At 33.3% G+C, this 13,235-nt stretch overlaps 2 protein-coding genes across 4 annotated transcripts in view; both read left to right on the forward strand.

The window, feature by feature from the left end:
- The window catches only part of LOC145662413 (uncharacterized), a 93,451-nt gene extending 81,854 nt beyond the window's left edge, over positions 1-11,597 (forward strand). Inside the window, exon 2 of the mRNA XM_081727962.1 lies at positions 9,530-11,597. Within this exon, the coding sequence (XP_081584088.1) occupies positions 9,530-9,533 (4 nt within the window). The 3' untranslated portion in view covers positions 9,534-11,597. The remainder of the gene's footprint in view (positions 1-9,529) is intronic.
- The window catches only part of miple1 (midkine and pleiotrophin 1), a 256,418-nt gene that overhangs the window by 101,350 nt on the left and 141,833 nt on the right, over positions 1-13,235 (forward strand). The gene's annotated exons all lie outside the window — the stretch shown is intronic.

A 13,235-nucleotide genomic window follows, 5' to 3' on the forward strand; every position in this document is an offset into this window, starting at 1 on the left:
GGAAAACCCAGGAAAAAGTCACTCAGGATGACTGTCCTGAAAAAATCTGTTACACCTTTTCCACTCAGTGTCCCCATCGGGAATCGAATCCAGGACTGTTCGTACCAAAGATGAGAGCGTTAGCGACTACACTACGCAGGTCACTGCAGGAAAATAAACAATTCTAGTTGAATCGAAACAAAACCAACGATGAAATGTCAGAAATAGTAGGAGAGAATAGAATAACTTTAAATCCTGATCCTAGAATGTTATACAACCTTGTTTGAGATATTTGTGATGTTGGTTGTAGAAAAACAAGGGGCAGCTGGATCGATTGGCACATGCCTAGCACATCTTGTGCTGTTAGGGTGTATACTTGAGCGTCATGGGGGGCTATAGCCCCACTTGGATCCGTCTCTGCATATATATCAATTAACTCGCGTTCAAGAGCTATCGTACGGAGTAACGGATGAATGGACGAAAGTATTAATAATACAATCTTGGAAGTCCCACTGCTTGATTTGTAGGGAATGTTCAGGTTATCAATTAGAATCATAGGTTATAGGGAATCTTTAAATAAGCAATTAGAATTTCAGGTTGTAAGGAATGTTCAAATAAGCAGTTAGAATCACAGGTTGTAGGGAATGTTCAAATATGCGTTTAGAATCACATGTTTTAAGGAATGTTGAAATAATCAGTTCATAAGAAAATGTTAAAAGCTCATTTGTTTGAATGACTTTACATGCTATAAATAATTTTTAAAAAGCACAGACTAAAAAAATACCAAATTCAAACACTGTTACCCGATAGTGTAATAAATTCGCACCTATATGCATCCAGTTAGGCAAAACTGAGAGTAATATGTGGATGATTAATTTCCATATTATTCTTTCTCATTCTATTACAAATATTCTTCATTTGCTGTATTAAAAAGAAGATAAATAAACAGATGAATATCATTTGAAAGGAGAACACGAGATTGTTTGGGGTGCCGGAGCCCCATTCCCCTCCTTGTGATTATGATTAATATGCGTTATGGTAGACTGGTAGTTCTCCGTGTATTAATTGGTTGCGCGCTCTGGTATAGACTACTGACTTGAGTTAACTCAATGGGAATCTTGAATATCACTTTTTGCAGCAAGTGTTATAAAGTCCTAAACAGTCAGAGCGTCAAATTCTATGATTTTTTCACATTATGAGCCCGTCTACTTTCTGCATCTTCGAAATTCAAAATAGTAATATAAATAATAATAATAATAATAATAATAATAATAATAATAATAATAATAATAATAATAATAATAATAATAATAATAATAATAATTATTATTATTATTATTATTATTATTATTATTATTATTATTATTATTATTATTATTATTATTATTATTTTCAATATGCATAAAAATATATACACCCTCCACATACAATATATTTTCTTTTTACACTTGTTTATTCTGTGTTTACATATTTTGAATACTGTTCTTGTAAAGATCAAACTACCTTTTACACTCTTTAATTAAGAAAGCATAATTTGTTGGTTTCTGTTCCAGTCTCTCCCAGACAGTTAATTTCTACCTCCAGAATTTCTGTTACGCAATGTTAACCTCCCACACAAGAATTTGGTTGTTTCCACTAGGCAGCCTGTCAAAAACCATCTCTCATTCTTCTGTTTGTGATCGTTGGTAAAGCAACTTCTTAGTCGAACTTCCGACTGCCTCACATAAAAACCTAAGTCATCAGGTTGCCAAGTTCAACAGTTTTGGCACGGGACATTTCTCTTCATTCTGTGCTGCGTTTCCAGTCTGGCAAACGGCAATAGGTGAGTAGGATCATTCTACTACAGAGCAGACTGATTTATTTACACCATTAAATTAATTTTGTTATATTCTCAGCATTATTGTGAGCAGTGATGTAAATTTTCCGGAAAATTTTGAAACGATTCCGATCGGATTTGAAATTTCCGATTCATAAAAGCATACTCCACTTATTCCTACATCGTTATTTAGCCGTAAAATTTATTTGTAGTAAATATTGTCTGAAGAAAGTTTCTTGAAGTGAAAATCTAATAGTTCTTCATTTATGCAGAAAAGCTTCAAAAACTTCCCTCAAAATTCAAATTTGATCTCACAAAATCATATTTCGTTAATTTAATAAGCGTAAGACAATGTTTTCCCATAGCTTTAAACACAACAGAAATCAAAGCATTTGTTCTTATTTTCTGTTACAAAAATAACCTTCATAAGGAACTTTTATGTAGTTGAATTTTCTGTTTTTGAAATAACTGATAAATTCAGAAAGGTTTCTTTTCGCTTTCTTGTTACATTTTAAATAATGGGATGGGATATTTGTACTCTACGAACTCGATTTATGTTCTCCGCACTTCACACACACAAACACAGAGAGAGAGAGATAGAGAGAGAGAGAGAGAGAGAGAGAGAGAGACACTATGTAAGTTTTAACTTGCCAACTTGAAATATTAGAAAATTTTCCGGTTCTCGAAAGCTAATTGGAAAATTATAATTTGTTTCTGTCCAACTTTCACTACAGGAATTCAATATTATAGCTCAATGTGCACACAGTAAAAAATGGTTGTGTTAATTCCACTCAATTTTAACACAGGGCAGTGGTTTTCAGCGTCACTACCACTATGCAGTGTTAGTTCAACACAGACCCTGGTGTTGGCGTTTAACACAGGGGGTGTGTTATGTCTTAAACACAACCAGTGTTGAGCGGTGTTAAATTCGGATCTGTGTTAGTATTTTCGGTGTTGATTTGACACCATGTCAGGGTCGGTAGTGTGGAGAAAAGTGTTGAGTGTTATTTATGGCGGTATTGCACCAACACGATGAAAGTAACACAGTGTGTAGTGGGTTAATTATTTTGTGTTAATATTACTCAATGTCAGGTATCAATATAACACAGTCCCTGTGTTACTTCGAGATCAATTTCGGTATTAAAATAACTCCGTGTGTAGCAGTATTGCCAACAAGTTGATACAAAAAGTCGCTAAATTGGAGATGAAATGACTCCAATTTTGGGTGAAAAGTCGCTAAAAAAATTTCGTGGAATTTTGCCTTTTTTAAATATATATGTGTGTATGAGATACGTGATCAATTCAAGCCATAGTCTATGCACGCTAAAAGAACGTATATGAAAGACTCATACATAACAATAATTTCACTTTCATATATTTTTAACTTTATGATTGATTTTGTTTCAAGGAAATCAAAAGTGAGTTTAGAAAAACGAACAAAATTCGAGGTCTAGAAAAAATCTTACTTCACTTCTACTTACGCTCCTACAGATAATCTGTTTGCTATCGGTAGTGTATTATTTATGCCTCTAAACAGAAGCTCTGTAAACTAAAAGACATTAAAAACTGGAGTTGGTTCCCGTTAGAAGGTAAGAGATAACAGCAAACAAAGCGGGAATATAGAGATAAATATTACGTACTTTTCCAGCTCGTCAACATCTGCACTGATTCAAATAAGCAAAAGACCTGTATATCTGAACTGATTCGAGTTAAAATAGTACTTATTTTAGGACAAGTTGTTCGCAGCGCAAAAGTTGTTAGATTTGTAAGTCGCCAAATCGTCATTCCAAAATCACCAAAAAGTCGCTAATCGGAAAAATTACTATTATTATTATTATTATTATTATTATTATTATTATTATTATTATTATTATTATTATTATTATTATTATTATTATTATTATTTTGTCGCTATCCTGGAAGGCGAATCTCCCCTAGATTTAGCGACTTTCCCCCCAAATTGGCAACACTGGAGTGTGGTGTTGATGTAAACATTTTTCTGTGTTGGAAAACCATGTGGTGTGCATGCTTACGCTTACCGAAGATTCTAATTTTAAAATAGAAATAGTAAACTACAGAACACTTCATTTTGAAAATCTTCATAAAATTTTTTGTCGTCCTCCCCAATATTTATTGTGAAGTATTTCTAGATGGCGCGAAACACAACCTTCACCAACATCCTGATAAGAATGATAGGAAACTCTTACCTGTATCCTTATAATATGTTTGCCTCTTAATCGTGATTCTACTTGTTTTCCGCCATTTTTGTAGCACAGTCCCCGGTGTTGACTGGTGAACTCTAGTGCATTGTAGAAGTGACACAGTAATACGATGTTGTCTCCTACTGTTGGCATATTTCTTCAGAAACATTATGTGAAACAATTGAAAACACATCGCGCGGTATGCATGTTGAAATTTTGCGTATACCTAGATTTGTTTAAGTATTTCTTTCTACTATGTTTTCCTGTAGCTTCAATTCATAAGGCTTTATAATGAGATGCCAAACATAATTGGCACTTACTCAAAAAACAACACCGAAGATTGTACCCTTGTGTTAATTTAACACACAGGCGGTATGCATGTTGAAATTTTGCGTATACCTAGATTTGTTTAAGTATTTCCTTCTACTATGTTTGCCTGTAGCTTCAATTCATAAGGCTTTATAATGAGATGCCAAACATAATTGGCACTCACTCAGAAAACAACACCGAAGATTGTACCCTTGTGTTAATTTAACACACAGGCTGTGTGTTATTTAAACTACCGGCATTTGACACAACTCCAAATGGAAAGTGAGTTGTTTTAACTACGTGTTTGTGTTGTTTTTACACAATCGTGTTAACACATCGGCATGTCGTTGAAATACCACAACGATTTTTTACAGTGCAGTTAAATATAGTGGAAAATTTTCCACCTAACATCACTATACATAATATTCAAAATTGTCTGGGTTATGAAAAGTTTTTCCACTTGTTTCTACAGAGAAATGGAACTTTCCGATTCAGAAAGAGTTGTTTTACTTTTTGCTTCAAAATGATGAAATTTTTCCTACTTATAAAAAGTTTTTTAACTTTTCCATGCACGACAGAAAATTGTTCGATTCATGAAAAATTGTTTCACTTGTTCCTACACAGTACCGGAGATTTTCTGAGCCATGAATAGTTTTAGATTCTTTAAACGGACTTCCATTTTTTAACATTTCTATACAAGAAGTCAATCAATTTTATGATTAATGAGAAATTGTTACTTGATCACTGATATTTGTTTAGAACGGAAAATTTTCTGAAATTGAAAATTTTCCACCTCACATCACTAATTAAAATTAATTTTAATCAAAATTAATTTTTCATTTTTTCATCCAGAATACACTTTATCCAAGATTACAATATATTCTTAGCCATTAATTCAGCAGATTAATTAATGGACAAGGTGCTCAGTGGTAGAGCGCTCAGCTATGGTGGAAGCACTGGCGTAAATCCCGGGGATGAGGGGAATATGCCCCCGATCTTGGAACTGGAGGGGACTGTCTCCTCCAATAATCATATTTGAAATACGTTTTTAGGTGAGAAATATGATGATTTGTGTCCAACTGCCACAAAGGAAAGAGAGATTAAATTGATGTCCCTTGCTGTATAATAGGGTCTATACAACAAATTCACCTCAGAAATCAGATTCATCTACAGTAATGTGAGTCTCATTTCCTCCCCTAAAATAAGCCTTCCACACAGTAAAAAAAAATGGTTGTGTTATTTCAACTCAATTTTAACACAGGCTAGTGATCCCAGCGTGACTACCACAATGCGGTGTTAATTGAACACAGACCCCGCGGTGTTGGCGTTTAACACAAAGGATGTGTTACGTTTTTAACACAACCGGTGTTGAGCGGTGTTAAATTCGGATTTCTGTTAGTATTTTCGGTGTTGGTTCGACAACATATCAGGGTCGGTAATGTAGGGAAAAGTGTTGAGTGTTACTTGTGGCGGTGTTGTGCCAACACGAAGAAAGTAACACAGTGTGTAGTGTGTTATTTTTGTGTTATTATTACACCATGTCAGGTATCAATATAACACAGTCCCTGTGTTACTTCAACATCATTTTCTTATTATTTCAACACACAATCTGTCATAATTCATGGAGATAGACGTATAACACCGTTTTGGTGTTAATTCCTATGTTAAGACTCCCTATGTCAAAATTCAAGGTCAGACCACCAAATTAACACCGTTTTTGGTGTTAGCTAAACTCCACTTCTGTGTTACTATGACACCTATTTTGGTAATGAAATAACTCCGTGAGTGTTGTTTATGTAACCATTTTTGTGTGTTGGAAAACCATGTGGTGTGCATGCTTACGTTTACCGAAGGTTCTAATTTTAAAATAAGAATAGCAAGAATACTACTACAGAACACTTCATTTTGAAAATCTTCATAGAAATTTTTGTCGTCCTCCCCAACATTTATTGTGAAGTATTTCTAGATGGTGCGAAACACAACCTTCACCAACATCTTGTTCAAGAATGATAGGAAACTTACCTATATGTTTGCCTCTTAATCTTGATTCTACTTGTTTTCCGCTATTTTTGAAGCACAGTCCCCGGTGTTGACTTGTGAGCTCTAGTGCATTGTAGAAGTGACACAGTAATTCGATGTTGTTTCTAGCTGTTGACATATTTCTTCAGAAACATTACGTAAAACAATTGAAAACACATCGCGCGATTTGCATGTTGAAATTTTGCGTACACCTGGATTTGTTTTAAGTATTTCTTTCTACTGTGTTTGTAGCTTTAATCCATAAGCCTTTATAATTAGATGTGCAGTATATTTGGCAATCACGCAGAATGCAAAATCGATGATTCTACACTTGTATTAATTTAACACACAGGCTGTGTGTTATTTCAACTACCGGCATTTGACACAGAACTGCAAGTTGAGAGTGAATTGTTCTAACCACCTGTTTCTGTTATATTTTAACTCAATCGTGTTAACACATAGGCATGTCATTGAAATAACACAACGATATTTTTACAGTGTATTATATATTTTTCTGCTAGCATTTGTTTCATTTTAATTCAAAATCTCTCAGACTATGTTCGTCCTTACGAAATATTCAAGTTTTACATCTATACCTATATAGCAACAATATTATTATTATTATTATTATTATTATTATTATTATTATTATTATTACTATTTTTTTAAAAAAAAGGGCATATCATTACAAGAAATGTATATTCAACGTTTTTTAATTATAGCAATTTATTAACAATAAATATCATAATTAGCATGCTCCTGTTATATCTAATAATATTTTTCTAATTATTAAATTGTTGATTTTCCATTAATTATGGCAATGTTCACTGTTAGTACGATATTTTCAAATAATAATAATAATAATAAAAACAATTAAGTGCAAAGAGCCTGGGTTCCGTGAGAACAAGCTCAACCTATGTATTAAATTAAAAAAAAAAAAAAAAAACTTTGATTTTTTTTATTCAATATAGATTTCGTCTCGCCCGTAATTTATTAATAGCTCCAAATTCGATTTTGGAGTTACTTTACATTAGCAGTGAAATATGTAAAGGCATTCTGGAAGAAATTCGGCCGCGACGTAAATTTAAAAGTAGTAGTCCAACATTTGGTGGGTGCAAGCGAGGAAATTTCTAGAAAAATTTTAGCCAAGATGACCGGCCGCGAGATTCGAATCTGGTACCTCTTGAATCTAATCTTTCACGCCTGCTTACGGTATGTGTATTTTTAAATTTTTATTTGAGAAGAAGGAGATAATCAATAACCCAAGTCTGTAAATATATATTTTTCTTTTTCTTTCTTTCTTTTTTCTCTTCTTGATCAGCTGCAAGATTTCATTTCACAGATTGTTATGTTTTGGGATGTGCCGAGGCTGAAAATGATCCTTTTTTTTAAATCACGTACATTTTGCGTGCAAAATAACGGAATATATACCCTGATTTGTAAAAAAAAAAAAAAAAAAAAAAAAAAAAAAAAAAAAAAAAAAAAAAAATAGAATAAGAAGTTTCATTAGCACGCAAAATTGAATTATATTTTCACTAATGACATAAGTGTTTAATAGTCACTCTCTGAAACGTTTCCAAAATTTCCCTCAAATTACTCAAAAATTTTCCCTTTTCGTATTAAATTTTCCCTAGTTTGTTGAGTACCCAATTCCTACGACGGAAGCTATGTGATAAGATGAATTTAGCTGTATTAAATTTAGTGCCAACCACATTTGCTTTATTCGTTTATATTTTACTTCAATTTTTTATTTAAGGTGGATCACCACCCGGAAGTCAGTGCATATTTTAGCTCATTCTCTTAACTACTGCGAAATGGAACGTTACATATTATAAATATTGTAATATAAGATAAAGTTATGTTTCAGCTAAAACAAGACATTAATTCATTTGGTTGTGTCTTTTGATATCGAAAAAGATAACAAATAAAAGAAAATATTTGATTCGTTTTACAATGAGCACACAAGATGGCACTTGCTGTTAGATCTTACTAGAAGTGCTCAATTTTATGAAATGTTTATGTGAATGTGTAATATACTTTAAAGTAACGATCTTATTACGAAATAGATATTATACGGTTTGATCGTTTTTCGTGTTATGTTTCACATTTTATTTAATTATTAATTTACATTTAAGGAAGTAGATTTTGAGAAGGAACTTGCGCAGAACGCCATAATGCGTTGCTGCTAAATTTGTACGTTTAATTCCTGGATTCTAGCGTTGCAGTTCGAGAAGAGGGACTTAGCTGTGAATTGCGGTAAGGGTCGGAAACTAATTTCTCCAGTAAATATTCAAGCAGAATTCCATGATTACTTCCTTTATTATCTGCCACCAGTAAACGCTTGACACTATCTGGCAACGCCGCACTATTCAAGCAGTGATAAGCATAGCACCGAGAACACCTAGTGATCCATTTTAGCGTTCACTTTTTCTACAAAAAATAATAGGCTACCCATAAATACACCAACAAACAATTGTTGAAAATTATGCTACTTTGAGCAGGCACACACACACACACACACACACACACACACACACACACAAACTATTGTTACTGTATTGGTTTATTTCTGAAAAACAAAGAAAATTTTAAGTACTTACATTGATCAATCAGTCAGTGCCAGAATTTCCCTGGATTTTCAATGTTTTATCGAAAAATTCCCTTTCTCCCTTTTTTCCTAAATTTACCTACGAAATTTCCCTAGATTAGGGAAACCTCTTTACGAATAAAGTTCTAAATTTCCCTTCCCCGACTGCGTTCGTATTTCCTCATTCCCTCCCCGTCACTTTCTCTTATTTTGCACTCCGTATCAACAATGTAGAATTGATTGTTGAATGCAAGAATTTACAAAAAAAAAAAAAAAAAAAAGTTACTAATAGAGAAGAGCTCACAACATTGTTCGTTCTATGGCGGCTGCCAAAGCTGTACACTTTAGATTTGCAAGGAAACCTAACTTGATGGATTTTTTAAAAGTACTTTTCTCATATTCAGCATGCAAAAATCTATAAGAATTAAAGGAAAACTCCTATATAGTTGTGTAATCTCTTTCGTGAGTGTAATTAAATTACTAAAATAAAAGATGTAAAGGATAGAGCTCTGTTTATTATTAGTGTCAAGAATTTTCTGCTTTTAATATTATTTTTGTGTTCACTAAGTGACATTTAATTAGTCCGAAAGTGTTCATTAAGTTTTCTTTCTTTTGTAGGTAAGGTTTCTGATGAATGTAAGAGTAACAAGAAGCATATTCTGATTCCAATTTTGTAAGTAATAACGTTAAGTCTTGCTTAATTTAAATACTAAATTTTTGTAATAAATTGACATGAAGTGATGGAAATGAACGGCGAGGTTAAAATAATTAAACTAATTGTAAACAAAGCTCATATGCTGCCATGTCTGACTTTTTTTGGGCACTGCTGATTGCTAAAGTAACTGAAAAGGTTGTTGTTAAATTTTGAATGTTGATAGTTCCTGCGAGAGAATGCTTTCAGTTATTTAAAATCTGAGAAATGGTCACTGAGAGAGAATACTTTCAATCACTGAAAATATGAAGAATGTTCACTGAGAGTGAATACTTTGTCACTGAAAATCTGAGGAATGGTCACTGAGAGCGACTACTTTCAGTCACTGAAAATCTGAGGAATGATCACTGAGACTTTGAGATTGCTTTCTGTTCTTGAAAGATCGTAGTGTGGAATTTTGTCTAACGATCTTTACAAATAAAACGAATATCTTATTTCTTTAACAGGAAAAAAAAAAAAAACTAGCAAGACCTTGGCTTTCAAGTATTTATCATAGACGAAAAATTATATCTGTTGCCTCAAGTTCGTTTCCAAGCTTGTTCCATAAAAATGATTGCCTTCTTTTCTTATTGTTATCTTATGTATGGTTGTTTCTTATCGTTTTCTGTTCCCTAAAGAGCAAACTATGAGACGTAAAACTCAAAACTATATTTCAGGCCATAATATCCTATTTCCTCAGTATTTTTTTAGTTTCGTCAAGCAAATTTTATGCATTCTTATTCACACTCCTATTTACAAATGCCTTTATTATTTTTTCATCATTTAGCATGTGCTTTTACTCCTCTACTTCATAATTTAACGCTTCTTTCAATCCCATAGACTCATAAAATGCTACGCAAAAATGGTGAAAAACGATCGGGAGCTTCGAAATGTGGATGTGGAGAACAATGGAGCTGAGTCGAGCGGAAAAGAATAAAAAGGTATTAGAAATGGTGGGAGAGAAAAGAGCAATTCTAGATATTATTAAGAAAAGAAAGAGAAACTGGTTGGGAGATTGGCTAAGAAGTAACTGTATCATGATGGACGAGCTAGAGGATATGGTGGCAGGAAAGAGAGGGAGGGAGCAAAGGAGACTAGTTAATGGTCAATGTCGAAACAGAAAAATCGTATGTGAAGACGAAGAAGTTAGAGGAAGACTGTGGAGCATGGAAGCTGCAAGTGACCTGCCAAGAATGGCAGAATACCTATAATGATGATCAATCCCATAGTCTTGAAGGTTACATTTTTCTGTTGTAAATACGTTGCTAGTACAATATATTTTAGATCGCGTATTAGCGTCTTAGGATGTTTACCTCAAAACAGATATATCTTAATTACTTGCAATTATTTACCTGTTTTCTTAACAAGACCTTTCAATAGTATGCTGTAAGTAGTTATATTTTTATTTTATCTTACGTGTCTGTAGCAGTAGCAGGTCTAGAAGGTAAAAACGGGAGGAGGGGCAGTCAGAACCCTCACTATGATAGATGCATCGTGAGTTTACTATAAACTTTCAAAAATATGTAAATAAAAGCTTGGATTATTTTTTTCATTCAAAAAACTAGGGGTCTAGGCCCTCCCGGCCGAACTAGATCCGCCACTGGTCTGTAGATATAATATTCCTCAGCCAGGAGTCAGGTAGCAAGTAGCAAATGTAAAGTTCCCTTTCCTTTAATCATATGGGTATCTCTGCAACCCGTTCGCCTACTGTGTATTGTGGGTTACATAACTACTTCAATTTTGTTATTGTGAAATGGGAATTAATGACAAACTGCATTAAATGCCAAATTGTGCCTTTTAAGGAAATATGCCATTTTGGAGCTTTCAAGTTTAGTTTTTCTTTTCTTCCTGAGTTTATTTCATTTGGAAATGGCAAATGTGGCACCACTAAAATTTTTTTAGTAAATTTTAGTTATATATCTGGTAGAATCAGGTATTTTATTTCTCCTAACTTCGTACTCTTTGAATGTATATACAAGACCATTTGATAAGTTCTCGGAATGATTTACTGATGGCTTCACTAGTTCCAAACTATGTGCGTTATTATTATTATTATTATGGACTATTATCGCCCGTTTTGACAAGTTTGCATTATCTTCTGGTATTACGACAAGATTAAAATATTAAGTGATCACATTAAAAGTATGAATATAGTTCATATTGCTAAATATGTTTTTCCTTCGTTTTAATGTAATCTAATATTTTAACTAGAAAAGTGACTGAAAAAGCTGTACAGCTCAAAAATCTCGCCTTCGAAATTTACCCATTCATCTTCCAATTGGAAACATTTATGGTAATATCTAGTTTTTTTTTATTTTTTTTTTTTAGAAAAAAGAAAAAACGCACAGATAGTTGGTGTCCAATATAAATCGCTGGAGTGACACACCCATTTATCTTCGCCTGTAAGCGAAGGAAGGAAGCCTCCGTACCCTCGCCCGATGTATTTTACTGGTTATGACCTGAGCGTTCACCTCGCATCTGGCAATTGAGCCCAACATCACGAAGGCGCTGTCAAACATGATGAAGGCCGATGAACCACAATTTAAAAAAAGGGGGGAGGGGAAGAACTAAAAACCTTGACAAATGGATGATGCTGGCAAACGCCCAGAAATTGGACCTCCCTTCTCGAACGTATTTTTTTTTTGTATATATATATGTGTGTTAAAAAAAAAACTTTTGGGCCGTCCTTCATCCTATTTTGTGGATGGGTTGCGTACTCTCACAAACCTCTTTTTGTGTATAAACGTCTTTCTTGCCCTGTTGTTGGCTTTGTAAAGGCAATGGAATCAATAATAGCCTGTCCGCAAGTAGGTTTTTTGTTTCTAATCCTCTTTTGTTCCTATTATTGGGATGGACATTAAAAAAAGGGAGCAAACGGAGAAGGAGGAGGGGCGGTTTGAATGTCAAGCTACGCCACTGTCAATATTTTGTACAGAGAAATACATCACAAAGCACGATGGGTTGTAGTTTCTGATTTAAATAGCTTTTAATCATAAATTTTTACAATATTAATAGCACTTCACAAAAAAAAAAGTTCAAAAGTCAGATATACCGATTAATAGATCTTATTAAACCGAACAAAATGTAAATCCTCATGCGTAATTTTTTAGAAAGTCGAGGAAAAGTAAATCCTTTCGTGTTAAAAAGTATGTCATTCACAATAAACGGAAGGTAAAATAGGGAACCCAGACCCAAACTATGATAGGAATAGCATTATCTTCCTATAAACTTTCAAAAACATATAAATAATAGCTTAAATTATTTTTTTTATTAAAAAAAAAACTCGAAGCCTAGGCCACCCGGCCCTTTGATGGAGTTGGTAGTTGTTTTCTCCTGGAATACACTATTTATTTCTTTGTATACTGTGTATCTAAGAAATAAGCTATTAAGTAATAGATTGTGTGTATATATATATATATATATATATATATATATATATATATATATATATATATATTATTGTTTGGTTTCTGGTAACACTAATACACACAATCCTATGACTCAAATACTCCTAACGGTGACGCTCATACAACTTGTAAAAATGATTCCTATTCTTGGATTGAAAAATATACAGGGTGTTACAAAAATTTGGCATAATATTTTGGAAATAGATTCCTTACATCAAAGTCAGAA

Source organism: Thermobia domestica, chromosome 10 (assembly GCF_964235325.1).
Source record: "Thermobia domestica chromosome 10, izTheDome1.hap1.1, whole genome shotgun sequence".
Taxonomy (NCBI): Eukaryota; Metazoa; Arthropoda; class Insecta; order Zygentoma; family Lepismatidae; genus Thermobia; species Thermobia domestica.